Source organism: Dipodomys spectabilis, unplaced genomic scaffold (genome assembly GCF_019054845.1).
Source record: "Dipodomys spectabilis isolate Male_0828 unplaced genomic scaffold, ASM1905484v1 ptg000126l, whole genome shotgun sequence".
NCBI lineage: Eukaryota > Metazoa > Chordata > Mammalia > Rodentia > Heteromyidae > Dipodomys > Dipodomys spectabilis.
This window is the reverse complement of record NW_024870803.1, coordinates 421,761-445,746: the sequence shown is the minus strand read 5'-3', so window position 1 is coordinate 445,746 and position 23,986 is coordinate 421,761. Positions and strand designations below refer to the sequence as shown.

General features: G+C 57.3%; 1 protein-coding gene across 2 annotated transcripts in view; it reads right to left on the bottom strand.

The window, feature by feature from the left end:
- Nucleotides 1–23,986, bottom strand: part of Rps6ka2 (ribosomal protein S6 kinase A2) — a 175,341-nt gene that overhangs the window by 118,340 nt on the left and 33,015 nt on the right. Inside the window, exon 1 of one of the 2 annotated variants that reach the window (XM_042689699.1) lies at nt 1,055–1,392. The exons of the other annotated variant lie outside the window; for it this stretch is intronic. Coding sequence (XP_042545633.1) covers nt 1,055–1,153 — 99 coding nt within the window. The 5' untranslated portion in view covers nt 1,154–1,392. Of the gene's footprint in view, nt 1–1,054; nt 1,393–23,986 lie in introns of those variants that run through there. 2 annotated transcript variants of the gene reach the window in all.

The window sequence follows — 23,986 nt, the reverse complement described above, 5'->3', positions numbered from 1 at the left end:
GGAGGGGGTCGGGAGGGTGGGGAGGGGGTCAGGAGGGTGGGGAGGGGGCGGGGGTCCGGGGAGGAGTCCGGGGAGGGGGACGGGGGGGGGGGGCGGGGGGAGGCCTGGAAAGGGGGTCCGGGGAGGGGGTCGGGGGGTACGGAGGGGGCCCGGGGAGGGTCCGGGGGACAGGGCGGGCTCTCCCAAGGCCTCCCTGGGGCCCCTCTGAGCGGCCTGACCGCGACCCTTCCTCTCAAGCAGCCCGACGGGGCGGGCGCGCCCCACCTGCGCAGACCCACTGGCAGAGCCCAGTGAAGTCCGACGCACCGTTCGCAAGCGGGGCTTTAGGAGGCCGGACTCGCGTCCCCAACGTCCTGCCCCGTGCCTGGCTGGCTGGCCCGGACGGGACGCGGAGGACCGGGAGGCACGGCGCCTTCCACCCCGCGCCCGCCGCGGCCCCGGCCCCCGGCACCCCGACCTCTGGCATCGCGGCCCCCGGCATCGCGGCCCTCCCGTCCCCCGGCCCCTGGTCCCCGGCCCCCGGCACCCCGGCCCCCGGCATCTCTGCCCCCGCCCCCCCCCCCGGTCCCCGACCCCCGGCATCGCGGCCCCCGGCCCCCCGGCATCCCGGCTCCCCAGACCCCCGACCCCCCGACCCCCGGCACCCCGACCTCCGGCCCCCCCGGGTCCCCGGCATCCCGGCTCCCCGACCCCCGGCCCCCAGACCCCGGGCCTCCCAACCTCCGACCCCTGGTCCCCGACCCCTGGTCCCCGACCCCCGGCCTCCGGGCCCCCGGCACCCCAACCCCCGGCATCGCGGCCCCCAGCCCCCCGGCACCCCGACCCCCCGGCCCCTGGTCCCCGACCCCCAGCCTCCGGGCCCCTGGCACCCCGGCCCCCGGCATCGCGGCCCCCAGCCCCCCGGCCCCTGGTCCCCGGCCCCCGGCCCCTGGTCCCCGACCCCCGGCCTCCGGGCCCCCGGCACCCCAACCCCCAGCATCGCGGCCCCCAGCCCCCAGACCCCGGGCCTCCGACCTCCGGCACCCCGGCCCCCGGGCCCCGGAGCGGCGCTCACCTCGAGGCGACTCAGGCTGGAGCTCTTGGAGCGCGACTTCTTGCGCAGGTACACGGAAAAGAACCTGCGCACCGTGAACTTCTTCATGCCCAGGTCCATCGCCCCGCGCCCAGCCGCGAGGAGCCGCAAGGCCGGCGGGCGCGCATCCCCGGCTCATCCCAGGCGCGAGGTCGGGGGCGCGGGCGGGCGGGCGGGCGCGCGGGCCGGGAGCCCGGCGCGGCGGCCCCGGGCGCGGACGCCGGCTGCGGGCACAAAGGGCAGGCCGCGCCGGCCACCGGCCGGGCCCAGGAGCTGAGTCCCGCGGCGCCTCCACCTCCAGCCGGAGTACCAGCAACCGGCAGCCCACCCCGCCTACGACCACGCCCACCTCCCCACCCACCAATCAGCGCTGCCCTCCCTGGCACGCCTATCTCCACGCCGTCCAATCAGCCCTGGCTACCCTCCGCCACAGGCGCTCACGCTTCCCCTTTCCGAGCGAGTACTAGTTCCCGCCCCATCCCCGCCCATCTCCACCTTTGCCAATCATCGTCCCCCGCCCTGCCCAGGGGTACCCCGCCCTCGTCAATGCCTCCAATCAACGCCCGCCGTCCTCCGCCCCAGGGGTTCACTCTCCTACTACGCTTTCCCTACGAGAAGCTCCCTGTAGCCCCTCCCTCCACCGGCACGCCCGCTTCCCCGCCCACTGCCGCCGCAGCCAATCAGCGCGAGCGCCGGTCACACGCCTAATGAGCCGGCCCGGACCGCTCCCCGCGCCCCGCGGCGGGTGCGGTTGCTCGGGCTGCCCGGTCCCGGCTCTCCGGCTCCGGCCTTGCCCAGCCTTGCCTGTTTGAGGGTGTCACGCTCCTTCCATGAAAGCAAGCGTGTTCCCCGGCGTCCCCTTCGGCGGTCAGCGAGCAAGCGCGATGAGCACCGCACCCTCGGTGCCCCTTCCGGGTCTCTGCCCGGGACCGCAGGCCCGGCCACCCCGGCCACCCCGGCCACCCCGGCCACCCCGCTCTCCGAGGCCGGCGCCCCGCCCGCCCGGGGAATCCACTGGCGGTGACAATGGAGGCGTCACGTGGCCGGGGCTGTGGCCCCGACTGGAAAGCCCGTTTCCCGCCGCAGAACAATCCGGCCGGGCGCGGGCGCGGGCGCGGGCGCGGGCGCGGGGCGGCGGGGCGGCGGGGCGCGGGGCGTCGGGGCGCGGGCGCGGGCGCGGGGCGGCGGGGCGCGGGGCGCGGGGCGGCGGGGCGCGGGCGCGGGGCGGCGGGGCGGCGGGGCGGCGGGGCGCGTGGCGTCGGGGCGCGGGCGCGGGGCGGCGGGGCGGCGGGGCGCGGGGCGTCGGGGCGCGGGCGCGGGGCGTCGGGGCGCGGGGCGGCGGGGCGGCGGGGCGCGGGCGCGGGCGCGGGGCGTCGGGGCGCGGGGCGCGGGCGCGGGGCGCGGGGCGGCGGGGCGCGGGCGCAGGGCGGCGGGGCGCGGGCGCGGGGCGCGGGCGCGGGCGCGGGGCGGCGGGGCGCGGGCGCGGGGCGGCGGGGCGCGGGGCGGCGGGGCGCGGGGCGGCGGGGCGCGGGCGCGGGGCGGCGGGGCGCGGGGCGGCGGGGCGCGGGGCGGCGGGGCGCGGGCGCGGGGCGGCGGGGCGCGGGGCGCGGGGAGCGGGGCGCGGGCGCGGGCGCGGGGCGCGGGGCGGCCGGGCGCGGGCGCGGGCGCGGGGCGGCGGGGCGCGGGGCGGCGGGGCGCGGGCGCGGGCGCGGGGCGGCGGGGCGCGGGGAGCGGGGCGCGGGCGCGGGCAGCGCAGCGCGGTGCTTCCCCGGGGCCGACCTGGGGCCGCAGGCTGTCCCCGCAGCTGGCCATCTGAGGCCGACCTGGGGCCGCAGGCTGTCCCCGCAGCTGGCAATCCGCCCTCCGCCTTTTGTGCGGCATCTATGCATGGAGTGTGTTTAAAGGGGGAGCCGAGCGCCCGGCGTTGTAACGGCTCCATCTGGGGGCGTTGAGTCAGAAGCGCTGCTCCTTCGCAGTGCACATGGCAGACGCCGCACTTGGCCTTTTCATTTTCCCGGGGGAATCACGCGTTGCCTCGGGGCTTGCGGTGGGCGACGCCCTGCGATCTGCGATCGTGGATGGCGCGGGCGGCAGAGCTCCGCCAGCCCTGGTTGAGGAGGGGGGCCCCGGGACCTCCCGGGTTGCCTGAGGGCCTGCCTTTTCCCGAGGACACCAGGCTCGGAGTGGACAGCAAGAGTCCAGCGTCAGGGCTCGTCCTCTTCCGTGCCCGGTGACCCCGGGCACGCGGGCCTCTAACAGAATCACGATGAAACCCACCACAACTCCATCCCCCAGACCGCGAGGCTTGTGGGAAGGCGCAGCGATGTTGGGACCACAAGGAGCCAGCTGTCACTGTAGGCCATAGACAAACACCGAAAAATGTAGGCTCAATCATGACCCCAAAGGCCGGAGGTGTGGAGTCAGATGCACAATGCAAAGTAATCAAACTTACTACATTTAGGGAAATAAATGCAAAAAATGCAAATACGATAGCCTAAGAGATTATAAATGCGACAAAGCAAATGCAAAATGAAGGAAATAATTCTTGGAATGAAAAGATTGTAACTGACAGAAACAAGGTACAGATAATGTAAGTGTTCTGTTTATTAAAGAGCACATTATGGGGCTGGGAAGGTGGCTCAGTGGAAGAGCACTTGCCTTGCAAGCCTGAGCCCTGGGTTCCATTCCTCAACACCACATAAGCAAAAAGAAAAAAGCCGGAAGTGGCACTGTGGCTCAAGTGGTAGAACGGTAGCCTTGAGCTGAAGAGGCCCAGGCCCAGAGTTCAGGCCCCATGACCGGACCAAATAAATAAATAATAAATAAATAAAGAGCACGTTAGACACTGCTCACAGCTCAAAGAAGGATCTAGAAATGCACTACAGGATGAACCTCCAGCAGTACAGTGTCTTCAGTCAGATTTCTGCCTACTGCACTGCACACGGCCTGATCTCTGTAGCAAGCCCCTGGTCACGGTGGCTCTCCAGGCTGTGACTCTGCCCCAGGGGACATTTCAGGTTTGTACTTGCAGGTGAAGGGCTCCAGGCACCTGGTGGGCCGCTGGAAATGGCACACGGCACAGGTCAGGCCCGCCAAACACATCTTCAGTCTGTTCCTTCTGCTTAATATTTCTGAGAACCTTAAACTGCTCCTATTTCAAAACTGCAGTTGGGCTGAGGATGAGAAGGTGCTGAAGGAAGAGGAAGTCCAGGAGGAGGAAGAGGAAGTTCAGGAGGAGGAGGGGGGGAGGGAGAGAGGCAAGAGGGGGGAGGGGGAGGAGGGGGAGGAGGAGAAGGCAGAGGAGGAGGAAGATTCTAGGAAATATCTAACAGGGTGTTGCTAAAAAATGCCAGTTCCATTAGTGGAGGCTACATGTGGAATTGCTTCACTAAGTGTGAAGTGTGCAAATGAAGTTGTGGGTTTCACACAGAAAAAAAAAAAAAAGTAAAAGGCTGGGAAGGAGCAGAGTTTTCATCTCTAGTTTCCTTCTGCTGTGGTGACAGCCGCCTGCTGCCGGGCCTCCTCTGCAAGGCGTTTTCAGTATTGCATAGGCTGAGGTGCGGCTCCGAGGTAGAGCACCTGCCTCACAAGCACAGAAAACAAACTTCATGGACATCCACAGTGTTTTGGATGCTGCTCAGGTCTAGTAGGATCAGGACCTCAGTGCACACAGAGGCCACACTTGGAGAAACTGTGGGTGTAGGGTGGGAGCTTCGAGGTCCACAGTTCCCTTGGGTGCTTGCCCTGTCCTCTCCCGTCAGAGGGCCACTGAGGCGGCTGGTACTGGGTGTTCAGAGAGGCAGGGTCTGGGCTATATCCCACAGTACATTTGCAAAGTCAAAAAGGGGGAAATCCTCTTTTATCAAAGCAGGGCTGGTCCCGGGATCTTGAGTGAATCTCTGGCATCTGTAGAGAATGCCGGGGATGTAGGCAGAGAGGTCAGACAGGCCAGCTTGTGCTACGCTGTGTCCTACATGGCAAAACTCCAGGCAAAGCAAAATTCCTATACCACCCCGGCCCCTGAGTCCCATCCCAGGTAGTTCTAGAAAGTTCCCGATGGCTGGCACCCAAGGCCCAGGCAGGAGCACACACAGCAGCTCTGGAAGAATGCGCATTAGACACAGCCCAGGGCTTGAACCACAGACGCATGTCAGGAGCCCGAGCTGTCCGTCTCTGTCTACTACATGCCCGAGAAAAATGAGCTTTGAGCATAAATTAGTGGTGATGACAAATCTCAGATCAGACTGTAGAGACTTACAGAGGCCAAACTTTTGAATAAATCACATAGAATATGTTCATTTAATACCGTCGGAAGAAAGAAAAAAGGGACAACTATGGGCTATAAACTGGCCGGGCATATGTGTAAAGACAAGTAAAACTGAGGCTAAAATGACAACTATTTTAATTACAACCCCATAGATAAAAAGCAGTGTAGAGAAAGGCATAGGAAGAGTGGACAAAGGAAACGTAGCTTGTAGGTAAGTGAATGACGATCAGAAAGTCAAAGATAGGAAATTGGAGAGTGTGATTGAGAGAGGAGAAAAGCAGCCTGGTCCTGAGCCTTGGAAGGGGAAGGGAGGAGAGATGCAGAGGTGAGACTGTTGAGAAGTTTTCAGAATTGATAGAGTACAACAACCTTCATGTGTACAAGGACCTAAAAAGCCAATAGAGGATTAAATTTTTAAAAAATTCTTTGTACCTAAATGCTTCATATTAAATGTACCAAACACCAAAACATAAAAACAATCTCTCCAAAGCAGAAGACAGGTTTTTCTATAAATGAATGTTAATTAAACTGTCAGTTACCATCTCAACCGTAATAGTAGAAGCCAGAGAAAAGTGGCATGATCTCTGCAAGGCGCTGCAGGATACGCTGGAGAAGGGACTGACCTTGCGCTTTCTACCCTGTAATAAAAATTTCCACAAGTAAGGGCAAAGTAATTTATTTCCTCATGAACAACCTGAGGAAGTTCTCTACTGAGAAAATCTTATGGGTGATACAAAACACACATGAACTCGATAAAATGAAATAAAAAGTGCATAATTTCTGGGTTGAAATCAAATTAGAAATGGAGGCTCAGTTTTAAAAGATTGTATTTGCAGAAGAAGAAGGGATAGAGTTTCAACCCTGTCTTTGGCAGTTAGAGATAAAGAGGCTGAGTAGCTGCAGCTCAAGTGTAAAATATACATGTCAAAACTCCTAGAGTAATCAACAAAATGAATACAAATCCAACGTGAAAATCCCAAACTAGCAGAGGCAAAAGTATATGAGTGGAAAGAGAACAAATTCTAAGAAAGAAACAGAGCAGAACAAGAAATACACAGGTTGTCAGCAGTGTCCACATGTGGCTGTGCATCGGAGAGCTGAGACCCCTTCAGGCCCTGCCCATTCAGCCTGGGACCTGCTCTGGGTGCATGCGCAGAGAGCCACGGGCGGGGTTGGGGGGTGGGGGTGGGGGGAGGGTGGGGGGTCAGCAACAGGCTTGCTTACGGTTAAAAGCCCGGTCCCCACCTCAGCAGGCCTTGGCTGGACTCGGCTACAATGGGCCTGCACCTCTCTGGGCCATTCCACTTTGAAAACCAAGACCTGTGGGCAAATGTGGAGGCCACAGCACTGCCTGCTCTCTGTCTCGGATCCTGAGGGCCAGGTCTCCTTCCAGGACCATGAGTAGTCTGTCAGTAAGACAAACTCTAATTCTATAGCTTACACAAACTAAATGGTATATATAATCATATGCATACATACACATACATTATATACATACAATGTGCACAGGCTAAATTTTCCAGTAAAAAGACAGAGTGTCAAACTGGTTTCAAAATAAATTTGGTTATGGAGACATCTCTAAAACAGAAATATGGAAAGTTTTGAATAAAAGAATTGAAAAAAAGCTGGCACTAGTGGCTCATACCTGTAATTCTAGCTGTTCAGCAGACTGGGATCTAAGGATTACAGTTCAAAGCCAGCCCAGGCAAGAAAGTCCACGAGATTCTTATCTCCAATTAACCACCAGAAAACTGGAAGAAGAGCTGTGGGAAGTGGTGGAGCACTAGCCCTGAGTTCAAGGCCGTAAGTTCAAGCCCCAGAACCAACACACACGCGCACAAATGCACACATGCACACACACACACACACACACACACAAGCATTGCAAAATGGAAAAAGGACCATGCAAATAGCACTAAAAGTGAGATACACAGTAATATTGGTGTCATATAAATGACACAAAATTCTTTGCCAGCTGTGAGAAAGTTACATTTGATGAAGTTTTCAATTCACAGGGAAAGTATTGATTTCAAATTTGCACGCACCAAATAACACAACATCCAAATATATTATTCAAAAATCAACAGAACTAAAGTTAGAAATTGACAAATCCACCAGTCACTTGGGGATTTTTTTTTTTTTTTGGGTGGATCATGGGGCTTGAACTCTGGGCTTGGGCGCTGTCCCTGCACTTTTCAGCTCAAGGCAAGCACTCTACTGCTTGAGCCACAATGCCACTTCCAGTTTTCTGGTGGTTTATTGGAGGTAAGAGTCTCACGGACTTTCCTGCCCACGCTGGCTTTGAACCGTTATCCTCAGATCTCAGCCTGGTGAGTAACTAGGATTACAGGTGTGAGCCATCAGCGCCTGGCTACTTGGGGAAATTTTTAACACATTTCCCAAGAAATGAAAAATCTAGCAGGAAAACCAAAACCAATATTTGAATGCTTAAACCCTAACATTTAAGAAGTCTAACCATAAACATATGTCACGTATTCTTCCCAAGTACACATGCAGCTAAAAAAAAAATGACCATGTTGTAATCTAGATCATGAAACAGAGATCAATACATCATCTAGAAAATCATCTCACCAATAATTGCTACAATGCAACTGATCCTTCTTGCCAGCCTTCAAGGGTGATTGTATCATTCAGCACTGAGTCCTCCTTTGGCTCATGCTGGGCGGGCGCATCCTGAGCCTCCATGAGCCGTCAGGCCAGGCGGGTCTGACCTGTCCAAAGGGAATATTCACACTGGGGTGCTGGAGGCACTGTGTGTTTTGCTCACGCCTCCCATGGTGCCTCCACTGAGAGCGGCCGCAGCCTGGCAGCCAGGGCCCCTTCTGCTCCGTGGACCTGGCCCAACGGCAAAGCAGGACAAAAGCGCAAAGCAAGGAGTCCTGCTCTTGCACGACAGCACAGACTTCAGCGTTACCTTCAAACTTCACCTTCACAGGTGCCACTGCGGAGGACAGAGAGATTCTTCTCCTTACTAACATACTCTCTTATTCCTTAGCTTAGCACGCTGGCCATGAGCCGTGAGGGTGACAGGCTGGCCAGAGCGGCTTGGGCCTCGGTCCTCAGAGCCTGGATCTGTGCTCGTGATGAAGCGTCTCAGTGGCTCATTTGTTTTGTTGGGAATTTCAAAAAATGAATGCTTTGTTTGTTCCACAAGCTGCTCAACTGTGGGCTGTGCCAAGGTGGGGGAACTGGCTTTCCCAGTGCTGTTTTGGGGTCTCCTGTAGGAATTCACTCCGCACACATCCCTGCTGAGAGGCTGGACCACCAGCGTTGGATCTGCGTCCGGATGAGGACGCAGGAGGAGGGGCATCTGTGGGCTGCGGGAGCAGACAGGTGGGGGAGGGGTGCCGGGTCTCTGGCGCCCTCTTGCCCTACCCCATTTTAGGGTCAAGAAATGAGGTTTCTTTTCAGGCTTGTGTCCTGGCGTGGGCTTCAGACACAGGGAGACGCAGAGAGACCACAGTCTCTGTCCCCCGTGGATGCTGTGTCTGCATCCACGCAGGCCGGGGGATCTAGAAAGCAGACTGGTGTCTTCATTCGTTCATTCATTCATTCATTCCTTTGTGATCCCTCATCCTCCTCCCTCTCCCTCTTCCTCACCTTCTTCCCCCTTCAGTTTGGACCTTGCAGAGAACTGTAGAACTTTTTCTGGCTGAGTGGGCTGCTGAGATTTGAGGCCAGAGCCCAGAGGCCCAGGGAGACTGCATCGCAGGCCATTTCGGGGAGACTCTTCCGGCACCCACAATGATGTCTTGGCCCAGCTCTGTGTAAAGGTATAAGGGCCTGCCTCCTGGGACGGATGGACATGTGCACAGCGCGATGAGACCACTGACCAGCTCTGGAAAGAGTCCACCATCACCGGGAAATGCTGCCGGGCCCCGCCCACTGCTTCTTCTCCTCAGTGACACGCGTCTACTCTAGCTCACAGTTACATCTTAATATATATCTCTCTTTTCTGGGGGGAGTGTTAAAAGTAGAACACACCCTGCATCTAGATGACCATCTGCAGCCACTTGCACAATTCAGCGAGCGCGCTGCCGTGTGGGCAGCAGCCCGGGCGCGCTCATCCCGTGCCCAGCGTGTGTACGCGGCTCTGCGAGTGGCTCCCGGGACCCTGGGGAGGGCTGCGGGCTGGACCTGCTCTTCGCGGGTCCTGGGCCTCGCAGCACATCTCACGTGCCCACCGGGTTCTTTGCGTGCTTGGCGTAACGTTTTGTCACTTGTAGATGATTCTTGACAGAGGACAAAGGAAAGCCAAGGGAAGCTGTAAGTGTTTCTATCGACAAACATTTCCTGGAAGCACCAAACTGTCACTTTGTTACTTTGAAACAGTGGTGGCGGCTACCAGGGTCTCAGCCCGAAGCTGCTTCCGGGTGGCCCACGCCCTTCGAGGGGCACAGCCTCCCTCTGCTCCCGCTCTCTCAGAACTCCCACGGGGGCTCGGTCCACGGGCACGTTACCCTCCACTTTCCCCTCCCCCCTTCAGAACCTTTCTACGGCGGCTTTATAAGCTGTCCTTGGGAGTGTGTGCCAGAGAGTGTTGGCAAAGGATGGCCAGCAAGGTGGGAGAGAGTTCACATTTCCTAATCTTCCAGGGGGTGGGGCGGGGAGAGGGGCCACCCTACCTTCCTCTCTGGGGAACTGAGCCTAGTTTTCCAGGTCCTCTCCTTTCTCCTTCCTGTGAGGGGCTGCAAGCTGGGCACCATTTCCCCACTTAATTGAGCTGCTTTCTACCTTCGCCGGATACGGTTCTCTCTGTGTCACTAGAACACCATGTGCATAGCCACCGGAGGGTGACAGTCCCCTGCAGAGAGACCCCTGGCTCCGGCGCCAGCATGCACACGGCCTGCCCGGGTCCCTGGGGTGCAGGACGGCTCAGCACCCTCTCAGCTCAGCACAGCCCTGGCTGGGGGAGATGCTGGGGTTTGAATCCTCCTGGGACTTTTGAGCTCAGTCTTGATCGTTGTAGCATAACAGAACCTTTCTTTAATTAAGCAAGCGAGCACTATCATTAAACTCTCAGGTCATTGATACTGTAACAGTGAACAGCTCAGCCTGCTGGCCACACTGCCAGGATACCTGCCTCAGTGAACAGCTCAGCCTGCTGGCCACCCTGCCAGGACACCTCTATCAATCAGTGAACAGCTCAGCCTGCTGGCCACCCTGCCAGGACACCTCTATCAGTGAACAGCTCAGCCTGCTGGCCACCCTGCCAGGACACCTCTATCAGTGAACAGCTCAGCCTGCTGGCCACCCTGCCAGGACACCTCTATCAGTGAACAGCTCAGCCTGCTGGCCACCCTGCCAGGACACCTCTATCAGTGAACAGCTCAGCCTGCTGGCCACCCTGCCAGGACACCTGCCTCAGTGGCACAGGCCCGGGTGTGCTGTCCACCACTCTGCTGCCTCTCCTAATGACTCAGAGCGGAGGATGAACACAGGACCTCCCACCAGCCAGGCAAATCCCAGCCCTTCCTAATGTCTTTTCTTGGGAGGTCAATAATTTCTCTCAGTGTCATCCTTTTTTGCTAAATTGTTGACACAGTTCTTGAATCAGAGACTCTCTGACAGCCTTAGCACCTGTGCCAGCCGCCTTCTCCTGGAAAGAGCCAGCTAATGACCTGATCATCTCCTCTAGAACCAGAACTACAGATGGTAGAGTAAACCCTACAGACTTGGTATTCCTCCAGGAAGCCCCAAATAGGATCTTATTTGTAGCTATTGGCTTGTTCTGTGAACTAATGAATGGAAAGGAGAAAGGAATGAAGTCATAGGTCAGAGGGACTTGAACCTTAAGGAGGAGGTAAGTAGTCGGAGCGAGAACAGAAGTAAGCAAGCAGAGGAGCTACAAACGGACACATTGGGAAGGAAACTTAAATCTCAGACAGGAGGCTCTTGCCTTACAAAGTGTAAGAAAAGCCTGCTCATCAATATTTATGTTTTATTCAAAATACCAAATGTTCAAATTGTTGCTATGGTGGATTTTTGTAATGCTTTGCAAAAATCAGAATATTCCTCACCTAACGCTCCCTCCCCCCACGCATCATGAGGCTGGTACCCCTTTCCTGACCCCGCACTGGGAGGAGGGGACCCCACTTCTATACTGTGAAACAGAGAAGAGGAGGAGATCTTAGGGCACACTGCACTGCTATCTACAAGGAACGACTCTCCAAGTGTATTGGCCAAGTCTTCAAAACACACCTGCCCCTACTTCAGGGCAAGAGGTCTGCTCACTTAGAAGGGAATGTGTGCTTCCAAGCTGTTGACAGAAGAATGAGAAGCAAAGGCAGAGCAGCGCAGCCCAGCCGCGATCACTCCCCGAGGCCGGGGCACCGGGACACTGCGTGGCAGACCAACCTTCGGACGTGGAAGCCAGGCCTTCCTGTGGCTGCGGGCTCCCTGTCCACACGGAGCAAGCACGCGTCATGTGAAAGGGTCCCGCGAGGTCGCGCCAGCGCGTGGGCATGGCTCTGCTTCCCACACACCCTGGGCGGCAGGAGGGTATTGTTCGGGCCCAGTCATGGGAACTGAATGGGATGACAGGGAACTCACTAGCTCCCACAGAGGTCCAGGAGCTCACGTGGCTACGGAGGTGGCTGGCAGGTGCCCAGAGCGTGACGCAGGGCGAGGTTCTGTGTGACATGTCTCCACATCCACAGCAGCTGCCCGGGGCTTGGTGTGTTTGTCCTGACACTGGGTGCGATGGTCACAGGTGAGCTGGCTGCACAGTTCCTCAGTTACTTATCCGGGGAGTAAAAAGCCACCCCCAGGGGATCCTGAAGGGCATGTTGCTAAGACTCACTGCTCGGTGGTGCGGAGCTGGGGAGGAAGGGACGCCAGCCTCCACTGATGGTGGATAGCAAATTCACGCAACCACTGTTGGACGACATTCTGTAGATGCCTGATAATGAGAATAACCGATCCTCTGATCCAGCAACACCACTCCTGGTCATTTATCCAAAAACTGTACATCAGGACCCTCTCAAGACACCCGCAACCTAAGTCACTGCAGCACTCTTCCTACCAGCCACACTAGAGCCAGACCAGATGTCCCACAGCTGATGAATGGATCAAGAAAAAATAATATATTTACTAAATATTGTTATATAGTATATATGGCATATGTTATATTACAGTACATATCATATACATACATACATATACACATATACACATACATATGGAGTTCTATTTAGCTATCAGGTTTTCAGGGAAATAGATAAACCTAAAAAAAAAGTCAGGCTCAGAGAGACAAAGCAAAGGGTGCAGTTTCTACTCCAATGTGAAAGTTCAGACCCCAAATGTAAACAGATAGGAAAACGCATACAGGGACATTTGTGTAAATACACAGTCAAACTGACTAAAGTATGTTAAGCATAGAGGTAGGTTCCATGGTATAAATCTGTTGGATAATTCATAGACAGCTTAGTACAATGAATACCAGGAAGCTGAAGTGTCCTGACTGGTGTGGAGTGGGGATAGTGTGAGGCGGGCTGGTGGGGGGGTAGAGGGAGGGCGGGCTGGTGGGGGGGTAGAGGGAGGGCGGGCTGGTGGGGGGGTAGAGGGAGGGTGGGCTGGTGGGGGGGTAGAGGGAGGGTGGGCTGGTGGGGGGGATAATGGGAGGGCAGGCTGGGGGGGTAGTTTGAGGGCAGGCTGGAGGCGGGGATAGCTTTAGGGTGGGCTGGCAGGGAGGTAGTCTGAGGGTGAGGAGATGGATGGAAGAGGAACGGCGGGAGAATACAGACAGTACTCAATGCACATACTTGAAAACAGAACCGGGAACCTTGGGGAGATGGGCGGGGAAGGGGGAGATGGGAAGGTGGGGAGAGCAATGGAGAGGTAACGATCAAGATGCACTGTGCACACAGATTGACATGTTACATTGAAAGCTCTCTGTATGATTTGAAGTTGACAATAGAAAGGAGAAAAACCGTGTGTTTTCTGTAGAAAGGAGCACGTGAGTTTGCCACCTGAGGCACCAGCAGGCACTGAAGAGCTGGGTTGCTCTGGGCAGCACCGTAAACCAGTGGCAGCCTAGGACCATGGGACAAATTCACCGTGGCTGGAGGGAAAGAAGCATGCAGTATTCGCTCAAGTACTGTTAAATGACCACCATCAGTCGGAAAAACAAATCCTGTTTCTGTTCAAGGCTGGAGCAGTGAGGAGCAGGGGGTGGGGGGAGTTGGTGCCCTGAAGATGTGCATGCGGGAAGCACAGCGTCTCAGGACAGTAAGAGGCAGACCTGAGAGCAGGCGCACTCAGAGACAGGCCCGGGGCCTTTGCAGAAGAGCCGTAGCTCTATCGACCACCATCTCTAGTGGCGGTTGGAGGATTGGAAGTGACCTGTGGACACACCTCGCAGAACTCGAAGCTGGGAGCAGGGCTGAGCACGACAGAGCGCCTCAGAACAGTCCTGGAGAAAGAAGAGAGGCACAGTGCGGCGGCGCCCACAGATGGCTGTAGCATCACCGCTGCAGACACGGTGGAACAAGACGCATAGCTCCAGTAACGTTTTAAAGAAAACAAGGAAGCCAGGTGCCGGGCTCATCCTGTCAACGACTCAAGAGGCTGAGATCGAAAGATCCGGGTTGGAAGCCAGCCCAAGCAGGAGAGTTGACGAGACGCTTATCTCCGTAACCACAACAAGCCGGAAGTGGAGCTGTGGCTCAAGTGGTAGAGCACTAGCCTTAAGTACAAAAACTCAGAGCTCAAGTCCCATGTCTAACAACACGGGAGCAACAACTACAGGGAAGTCAACTCCATGGTCACCCCTGGGAGGGGAGGAGGGGTGGGCGCGGGCCTCACCTCCTGCCTGACCTCCCCTCTACAGACCCTCGCCTGGCAATCCGGGCTGGGTGGTCCGTCCACCCCTCCTCATCTGCGGCTGCATGTGGCAGTAACGAATGCTCCTCATTAGAGGCTCTCTGACTGCAGAGTCATCAGCTGAGAAGACAAATCGGACAGATGTCCGAGATGTAATTACGAGGAAGCAGGAAGATAAACAAGCCAGCATGCTAAAAATATCACAAAAGTGCTGTTCAGTCCTCTTAATCAAATTTGCGTGGGATCACTCATTATGTCTTTAATAAACACGGGCTGACAAATTCATCTCCCGGAGAGGCCCTCCCTGCCTGCTCCCTGCCGGCCTCACACGGGGACAGAGGCCGGGGACAGGCCGGAGCCGTGTGCCATCCACAGAGGGACAGAGACAGGGGACAGGCCGGAGCCGTGTGCCATCCACACAGACAGAGACAGGGGACAGGCCGGAGCCGTGTGCCATCCACACAGACAGAGACAGGGGACAGGCCGGAGCCATGTGCCATCCACACAGACAGAGACAGGGGACAGGCCGGAGCCGTGTGCCATCCACACAGAGACAGAGACAGGGACAGGCCGGAGCCGTGTGCCATCCACAGGGACAGAGACAGGGGACAGGCCGGAGCCATGTGCCATCCACAGAGGGACAGAGACAGAGGACAGGCCGGAGCCGTGTGCCATCCACAGAGGGACAGAGACAGAGGACAGGCCAGAGCCGTGTGCCATCCACACAGACAGAGGCAGGGGACAGGCCGGAGCCGTGTGCCATCCACACAGACAGAGACAGGGGACAGGCTGGAGCCATGTGCCATCCACAGGGACAGAGACAGAGGACAGGCCGGAGCCGTGTGCCATCCACACAGACAGAGACAGGGGACAGGCCGGAACCGTGTGCCATCCACACAGACAGAGACAGGGGACAGGCCGGAGCCGTGTGCCATCCACACAGACAGAGACAGGGGACAGGCCGGAGCCGTGTGCCATCCACACAGACAGAGACAGGGGACAGGCCGGAGCCGTGTGCCATCCACACAGAGACAGAGACAGGGGACAGGCCGGAGCCATGTGCCATCCACACAGAGACAGAGACAGAGGACAGGCCGGAGCCATGTGCCATCCACACAGGGACAGAGACAGGGGACAGGCCGGAGCCATGTGCCATCCACACAGACAGAGGCAGGGGACAGGCCGGAGCCGTGTGCCATCCACACAGAGACAGAGACAGGGGACAGGCCGGAGCCGTGTGCCATCCACACAGAGACAGAGACAGGGGACAGGCCGGAGCCGTGTGCCATCCACACAGGGACAGAGACAGAGGACAGGCCGGAGCCGTGTGCCATCCACAGGGACAGAGACAGGGACAGGCCGGAGCCGTGTGCCATCCACAGAGGGACAGAGACAGGGACAGGCCGGAGCCGTGTGCCATCCACACAGGGACAGAGACAGGGGACAGGCCGGAGCCATGTGCCATCCACACAGACAGAGACAGGGGACAGGCCGGAGCCGTGTGCCATCCACAGAGGGACAGAGACAGGGGACAGGCCGGAGCCGTGTGCCATCCACACAGGGACAGAGACAGGGGACAGGCCGGAGCCGTGTGCCATCCACAGGGACAGAGTGAACGTCCATGAAGGCAGACCGGTTTCGCTGCTCTTGGGAAGGAAATGCCATCCCCACATAATGACCCCGGCATCTTCCACCTCGGTGTGGGTGAGCGTTAAGCTTTGTGCCAGAAACCGGCCATCTGTACAGCCAAAATGCATACTATTTTACTGCACGCTTATTTGAGGAGTTGTCTTGTCTTAAAATATTTTCTGGAAGATGGCTCCTGGAGCCAAGGAGGCTCAAGTCCCTTCCCACCGTGGAAGCCATGGCAAAGGCTCTGAAGGCCAAGAAGGCAGTGCCTAAGGGTGCCCACGGCCACACACAGCAAGAAATCACGCACCTCACCCGCTTCCGGTCCAAGGTGCCCCTGCTGGGGAGACAGCCTCAGCATCCCTGGAGACCACCTGGGGGGAAACAAGCCTGGCTGCTACACCACCATGGAGCTCCACCCCGACAGCAGGGTCAGCCATGAAGACCACCAAAGAGGACAGCTCAGTGTGCTCAGTGTGGATGCCAGGCCCAGCCAGCACCAGATCTAACAGCTGAGCATGTGCCCGATTACACCTGACGGGGGAGGGGGGGAGGGGGGTGGAAAGGGTGGTGGTAAGAAAGCTACACCCAGTCGGCTGCTGATCAGGGCGCTTTAGATGCTGCCAGAGAAACTGGAATCATCTAAGTGGAGACCAGTTGGCTAAGTCTAAATATATACTTTATTTCCACCATAAAAAGTACCTTCTGGTTATGTTTATATTATTTTTCTATTTTTTGAAATTACATCTCAGCCTTTCCTCATTTTCCTATTTGAGTTTGCATTTTTCTAACTGTGTTCTAAGATTTTTGGGGGGTATTATGGAAGTATTTATCTGTCTATCTGATATCTTTTCGCCCTTTGCGTGAATTTTGAGAATAACCTTTTTCATTGTGAGATGGGGTAAATATTCATCTATATAGTCTTCCTCCTTCCCTCCCATTCATTTTAGCTTTATTTACTTTTCTATTTTTGTGGTGCTGGGGATTGGACCCAGGGCCTTTCACATGCTAGGCAAATGCTTCTAGTAGCCGTGTTACTCCCTAGTCTCCTCCTTCCTTTTGTATTTTATGTGTTTATTTATTTTTGTCAGTCCTAGGGTTGAACTTGGGGCTTGGGCGCTGTCCCTGAGGTCTTTTGCTCAAAGCTAGCACTCTACCACTTGAGCCACAGCTCCACTTCTAGCTTTCTGGTGGTAAACTAGAGATAAGACTCTCACAGATTTTCCTGCCCAGGTTGGCTTTAAGCCTCTCAGCCTCCTGAGTAGCCAGGATTACAGGTGTGAGCCATCTGTATTTTGATTTTTGACTTTGATTTTGTTGACTTTGCCAGAGCTGACCTTACACTGTCCTCTGCTTCTCAGATAGCTAGGATTATAGGTTTGAGCCATGACATGAAGCTATTTTTAGTTTTGATGATTTAGTTATTTTTTACATAACTCTGATCCATCCAGGGTTTGTTTGGGTACAATACAAGGTAGGACCTTCCTTGCCCATACTCAGTTTCCAAGGCATTCCACTGAGTTGAATGAATGTCCACTTTTGGCACTTCTAAGTCCTTAAGCACTAAGAAATGATTTAGGAGGCTTCAGCACAAGACCAACCATTCAAAGTTTGGGAGTCCTGTGACTCCTGCATAGTGCGTTTTGAGTATGTCATACCAGGTCCATGTTCGAGTATGCACAGCCCTGGGCACACTCCACGTTTCCATGTCACAACCTGTGCACCACAAAGCCCCCGTGTCATCATCACCGACAATCCCAACCGACTGCTGCGGTGTGAGCAGCGGTCGCTTGGAACTCACGCGCTCAAGTCCTCATGTATTGGAAACGCAACAGTGTGCAGTTCTTACAGATGGCATACACTTCTCCAACGAGCACCTCCGACGTTGGCTCAAGTCCCAGCAGGTGTCCACCTGGCTCTGTGTGTTCACCGCTCCCGCTTCCTTAGACAAGCCGTTTCACCACGTATGGTCAGAGAAGGAGGATGACACTCCCATAGAAAGAGTGAGAGTCACTGAAAACCTGGGCGGGGGAGCAGACCCAGGCGGGGAGCGGGGCCCAGGCAGACCCAGGCTGCCGCTCTGGCCCTGGTGCACTGGTCTCTTGCATCCTGAAGGGTATCACGGCCACCGTTGCCAGCATGGCACCTGTGCGCTGGGTGGCCGTGGCCTCACACCTCGGCGCCGGCTGGTCGAGCCAGGATCCTGCGCACAGGGCAGGCCCTGCCCACGCCCCCTGGGGCCTCAGATGGTTTGTTGATGTGAGTGGCCTGGCTTTGGAGGAAACCACTTTCCCAACACCACTTTCCTCCCAGTGGAAGACAGGTGCTCATTCAAATCACGCCTGCCCCGGTGAGCGCCACACCGAAAACCCAAGGTCGGGATGCAAGGCAGCCATGGAACGAAGCACCACCCAGGAGCATCTACGACCCCCTCACCTCCAGGCGGGGCAGAGACCTCCAGCTGGTTCCGAGAGCATTACAGAGGGACCCCGGGCCTTCCCCAGAGGCCTGAACTGACTGGGATCAGGACAGCCAAGCCAGGAGCCTGAGCAGTGTGTACCAGCTAGTAACCCACAGAAGCAAGACACAGGACGATGATTATTTCTTATCATTCCCAGGATCCCAATGACCACAGCTGGGCAGAGGGTTCCACACCGTGTTCTTGGTTCCACGGATGCAGACAGAGGGCCTAGGGCACAGCCGCACAGCCAGCACTTCCGCTGCTTCTTTTCTTGATTTTGATGTGCCTGATCTGCGCTGTTGAGTGTGAAGGAGAAGCTTGTGTACTCTGCTGCAGGATGTGCTAAGCCCAGATGGCGGCGACGAGAAGAGGCTGGGAGGGCAGCCTCTGAGGATATGGGGGTGGCCGGCCCATCTGCCCTGGGACAGGAAATCTGGCTGCGTGTGCCCTCCGTCCCTCTAAGGCCCCTCTGAGCCGTGAGATGCAGGCTGCAGCCTGTGGCCAGCTGCAGTGCCCTCCACCTGACTTTGACCCTGGCTCTGACTGCAGCTGCTGCAGGCCTGAGCAGCCCCTACCCCCACCCTGAGCCAGGCTCCCCTTCCCCACCGCCCTGCCCCCACCCCCAGCCAGGCTCCCCTTCCCCACCCCCCCTGCCCCCACCCCCCCCAGCCAGGCTCCCCTTCCCCACCGCCCTGCCCCCACCCCCCCAGCCAGGCTCCCCTTCCCCACCCCCCTGCCCCCACCCCCAGCCAGGCTCCCCTTCCCCACCGCCCTGCCCCCACCCCCCCAGCCAGGCTCCCCTTCCCCACCGCCCTGCCCCCACCCCCCCCAGCCAGGCTCCCCTTCCCCACCGCCCTGCCCCCACCCCCCCAGCCAGGCTCCCCTTCCCCACCGTCCTGCCCCCACCCCAGAGCCAGGCTCCCCTTCCCCACCCCCCTGCCCCCAACCCCCCAGCCAGGCTCCCCTTCCCCACCGCCCTGCCCCCACCCCCCCAGCCAGGCTCCCCTTCCCCACCGCCCTGCCCCCCCCCCAGCCAGGCTCCCCTTCCCCACCGCCCAACCCCCACCCCCCCAGCCAGGCTCCCCTTCCCCACCCCCCTGCCCACACCGCTGCAGCCACTGAGCAGAGGATTGTGGAGCTGCAGCCCCAGGCAGTGCTGTGCCCTCCTGTGGACAAAGGGCGCCTTCTCCCTGCGCCTCCCCCCAGCTCTCCCAGCCTGCCCCCTCCACATGAACAGAGTCCATGAAGGCTTCCTTTCAGGACCGGAGGGAGCAGGTTGCAAGGCTGGGGTTCTCTGTGCTGAGGGTCACGTGTCACCCACAGCTCAGTCAGCTTCTCTGCAGCAAGGGGGAAGGACGCCCACAGGAAAGCCATGCGGATTCTCACCACCTCCCACTCTGACAAGGCCTTTGCTTCGTGGGTCTCTGGGTCCTTCTCCTGATGCTGCAGATGCCCCTCCATCTGGCTTCTCTGTGTGAGGGGGAGCTGGGCCCCAAGGTCTCCGGGAAGGCGAACAGGCCAAGAGTTTTAAACTCTGACCCCTGAGGCACCCTCCATCTCCTGGCCATTTGCTCTAAGGGCAGCTTCGGTCTGCCACTCACCCAGGGTGCTTGTGCCAGTACTCGGCTAGATCATTGCTCACCAAGCCGTGGTCATCATCTCCACATGAATGCCCAAGGAGCCAGGTCTACCTGCACAGGTGTGTCAGCAGACACTGGAGGCCTTGACCGTTTGTTCTCTTAAAGGGGGAGGAGCCCAGCTCTCAGATTTCTGCAGATCTCAGACCAGAAACTGGAGCTCTTCATCATAGACCCCAGTGAGCTATTATTTTCAATGGAGAAAGTCGCAGAACGCATTCCAAAGGACGTTTGTGGATAGTGGTGAAGGTGCGTGTAGATTATTTTGTAGGGTTTTTGAATGCGTCTGATATTACAATCCCTCCCAGAGAATGAATTTAAAAACAGCACGTTGACACGCAGACACGCGTTGACACACAGACACGCGTTGACACGCAGACACACGTTGACACGCAGACACGCGTTGACACGCAGACACGCGTTGACACACACACAGACACGTGGCTGGGGCTCTGGGCCACTCCCTCTCGGGGGGCACACCGCGTCCCTCTCCACCCACAACACAGCCCGTGGGTCAGGACACCGGCCGGAAACCTCTGCACTGCAGCTCACATTCTCCTGCCAGCCACAGGCACCCTCAGAAAAGGAGGGAGGAGGAGATGGGTCTCGGAAGCCAGTCTTTGCTCCTTCCATTTCGATGTCTCCTGCACAGTAGGCGCCAAGTGCATAGCAGACATATGCTGACTTGGCTGGTTTCCAGTTTGGCAGAAGAGTTTAAAACTCTAGGAACTGTGCAGAAGTTAGATGTCTGTTCCTCAAACAAGTATTTTTATTTATCAGAGGAAAATGTTCTAAATTGTGTCATTAGCAGATGAAAACATATTTGTTTACAGTACATATTGATCCTATAGGATTCAGTTCACGCTATAAAGCGTGGTTGGCTGGCTACCAGCAGTTACAGGTAGGAAATAGCAAGTCTGCAGATCGAAACTGCAAACAGATGATTTAGTGGGAGAGGCTTTTTAAGTTACAACACACAGGAAAAATATTTTCGCCTACATTGGCTATTGCAAGTAAGAACATGGGAACCCAGGAGACATGGGAGAACAAGCAGGTGTAGACAGGGCCAGATAGTCGCCAAGGCCTTCCACACAGACGCTGCTGGGCTCCGTCCACCAGGCACCAGATTTCCTGCCCGTCTGCCCTTCCCTCCTCCTCCTTCCCCCCTTCCCACCTTCCCCTCTCTGCCCTTCTCCCTCCCATTCCCTCCTTCTCAATGCCCTTCCCTCCTCCCCCTCCCTGACCTTCCCTCCTCTGCACGTGGTACCAGCCTCTAGTCTCTCCTGCCTCCCCTGGTCCACTTCTGCCTTCTGAAAAGCAGAGAGGACCAGAGAAAATGAAGGAACAGAAGCTAAGAGGGCACAGGGCAGCGGCAGCGTGTGGCGCAGGGATGTGTGCAGAGTTCAGGGGACCCTCAAAGCTGGGGAGCCCCTGGGCTGACACACACTCTCCCAAGACAGAGGCACCCAACATCCACTTCCACTGTTTTTCCAAGCACAAAGGTCCTGAGGTTACCCACTGGCTTGGGGTGCAAATTAGAGATGAGTCACGGGTCCCGTTCTGAGCTCTGTGTGGACGCAGGACGCAGGCTTCTCACCAGCGGCCTCGGCCTCTACCGCACCTCCCCCAGGGGAGGGATGCCCCTTCCCCGCAGCCTGGGCTGGCCAGAGCGCAGGGGGACAGCACTGTCCTCACCCGGCACCTGGCACCGGGGTCTCCCGGGCTCCCACAGATTTCCACCTACGATGCCACCAACTCCAGTGTCCCCACGGGAACACCTCATCCCTCCGCTGGCCCCCTCCCGATTCCCGCCATTCACTGGCCACCCCCACACACACACCATCTCCCCAGGACAGGGAGCCTGGGGGCCAATGCACAAGACAAATGCGCCATACGAGCCTTGTTTATCAGAAGGGTTCTACTTACTATGATTTTTTTAGTGCTGGTCCTGGAGCTTGAACTCAGAGCCTGGGTGCTATCCTTGAACTTTTTTTCACTCAAGGATAATGCTCTACCACTTTAGTCACAGCTCTATTTCCGTTGTTCCATGGTTAATTGGAGATAAGAGTCTCACAGACTTTCCTGGCTTCAAATCTTGATCCACAGATCTCAGCCCCCCAAGTAGCTAGGATTACAGGTGTGAGCCACTGGCTCCTAGCTTGAACTCTTTTACAACCAACTTTTTAAGTCCAAACACTCCAAGTTTAGAAGTAAAAAATAAACAGGAAAAGGAGATTGAGGCATGGCTGGTGTGGCTGTCGGGGAGGGCCGGGCAGCCGCGGCCCCTGGTACAGAGCCTGGCACTTCTCGCTTTCATTGGGGATCAGGCTTCCTAGGGCCAAAGTGACCCCTGATGGCCACAGTGTCACCTAGCAGCAAAGGCCATCGCGTAAGACAGAAACACGCATCCTGGTGACAGGGAGCGCTGTGTGCGGCACACAGGGCTCAGAGGTCCAAGCTGGAGGCCCTCAGCTTCACACACCGCACACAGTCCTCGTCTCTAACCAGAGCAAACATTGCAAAGGAAACACACCTCCGAGCAAGCAACAAGGCGCAGCAAATAAAGCACTGATTCCTCAGGGACAATGAGAACTTATGGACCGTATTCCCTGGGGTCTGGAAACCTGGAATGTTACTACTGTAACAGTTGGAAATCAAGCTCAGATTCTTAGTTTTTCATAATAATTCCATATTATGAAGTTGGGTTCTATGATTCAGACAATTCCAAGAGTGTCCTACTGTCCAGGACATCCACATCCACAGCCAAATGGAGCAGCGTCCTGATCATTCAGTTTTGTCCTCCGTATCCTGATCAGTGTGGAGCCGGGTCCTCCGTGTCCTGATCACTGCAGAGGTGCGTCGGCGCCCTGTGCACCTCACACGCAGGCCTCAAGGATGATCTGGGAAGCCTCATAGAGGGTCTGCCGGATTTTCCACTAAGGAAGGACTCGCACGGAAGAGGAAAACAAGCACAAGAGGCTGCTGAGCTCCAGAGTCCAGGCAGATGACAGCCGCCCAGGGACAGCCACTCCTCAACCTGTTTCCAGCGCAGCCTGGGCACAGCCACAGGCAGGTCACAAGCCAGCAGTTCTCCCTGACTCTCATCAGGATCTGGATGCTGCAGGTGGAGTCCTGGCCGGTCCCGGGGTCGCACGCAAGACACCGCCCATGCCAAGTCTATCTGCAGGGCTGCTGCTGTCAGAGAAGCACTGTGCCAAGCGTGCACAGAGCCGGGCACTGAGAGCAGGCCCGTGGCTCCCGCCGCAGGCCGCTGCTGTGCACAGTCAGAGCAACAGACAGGAGCACAACCTGCGATTCCTGCAGGACAAGCTGAGGTCAGCCGCACCGAGGAGAAGGAGCAGGCGCCTGGAACCGAGGCTTTTAAAGGCTAAACATCTGATGGAATTCTTTTGACTTTACCATTAAGATAGTTTGCGGAATCAAATGAGTCCTGTCACCGGTATTTGCTCAGATGTGGCTTCTTCAGCTTTGACTTTCTGTGCTAAGGACATTCAAATACGTTTGCTTGGCAGAACTGAGTAGGCGCAGGCTCCTTTTCATGGTCTCTAGGCTCCAGCTCCGAGAGTCCCGCAGAGCACGGAGCCAGGTCACCCTGATGCCTGTGCACAGACACCGGAAGCAGTCCCCACCGAATCGCCGCTTCCTTATGCTTCACAGAACGCAGAGGAAGGGCAGGGAGAGCATACGAGACAAAGGCTGCTCACCTGCCTCTGAGCTGGGAAACCCAGCGTGGGATCCAGAGTCCGCAGAACCACAGACCCGGCCTGTGAAGGGATGAGGAAATCGCAGACAGAAAGACAGCGCTGCGACAGTAAAGTCAGGAGAAAGCAGGCACTGGGCTTGGAGGCAGAGGCCCAGAGGGGCGGCCTTGCCTGTCCACTGTGCTGGCCGCCCATGAAAATGGGGAACAGGGAAGTCAGAATCTCCGTTTTCACGAGGCCCTGGATCTTGTCTGAGTCTTTCACTCTTCAGCTTGAAGCCCCAGATCCAGAGAGCTCAGCCGAGCTCACTAACACCACACAGTCAACCTGGAAGAGACCCCAGGGGAGGCTCAT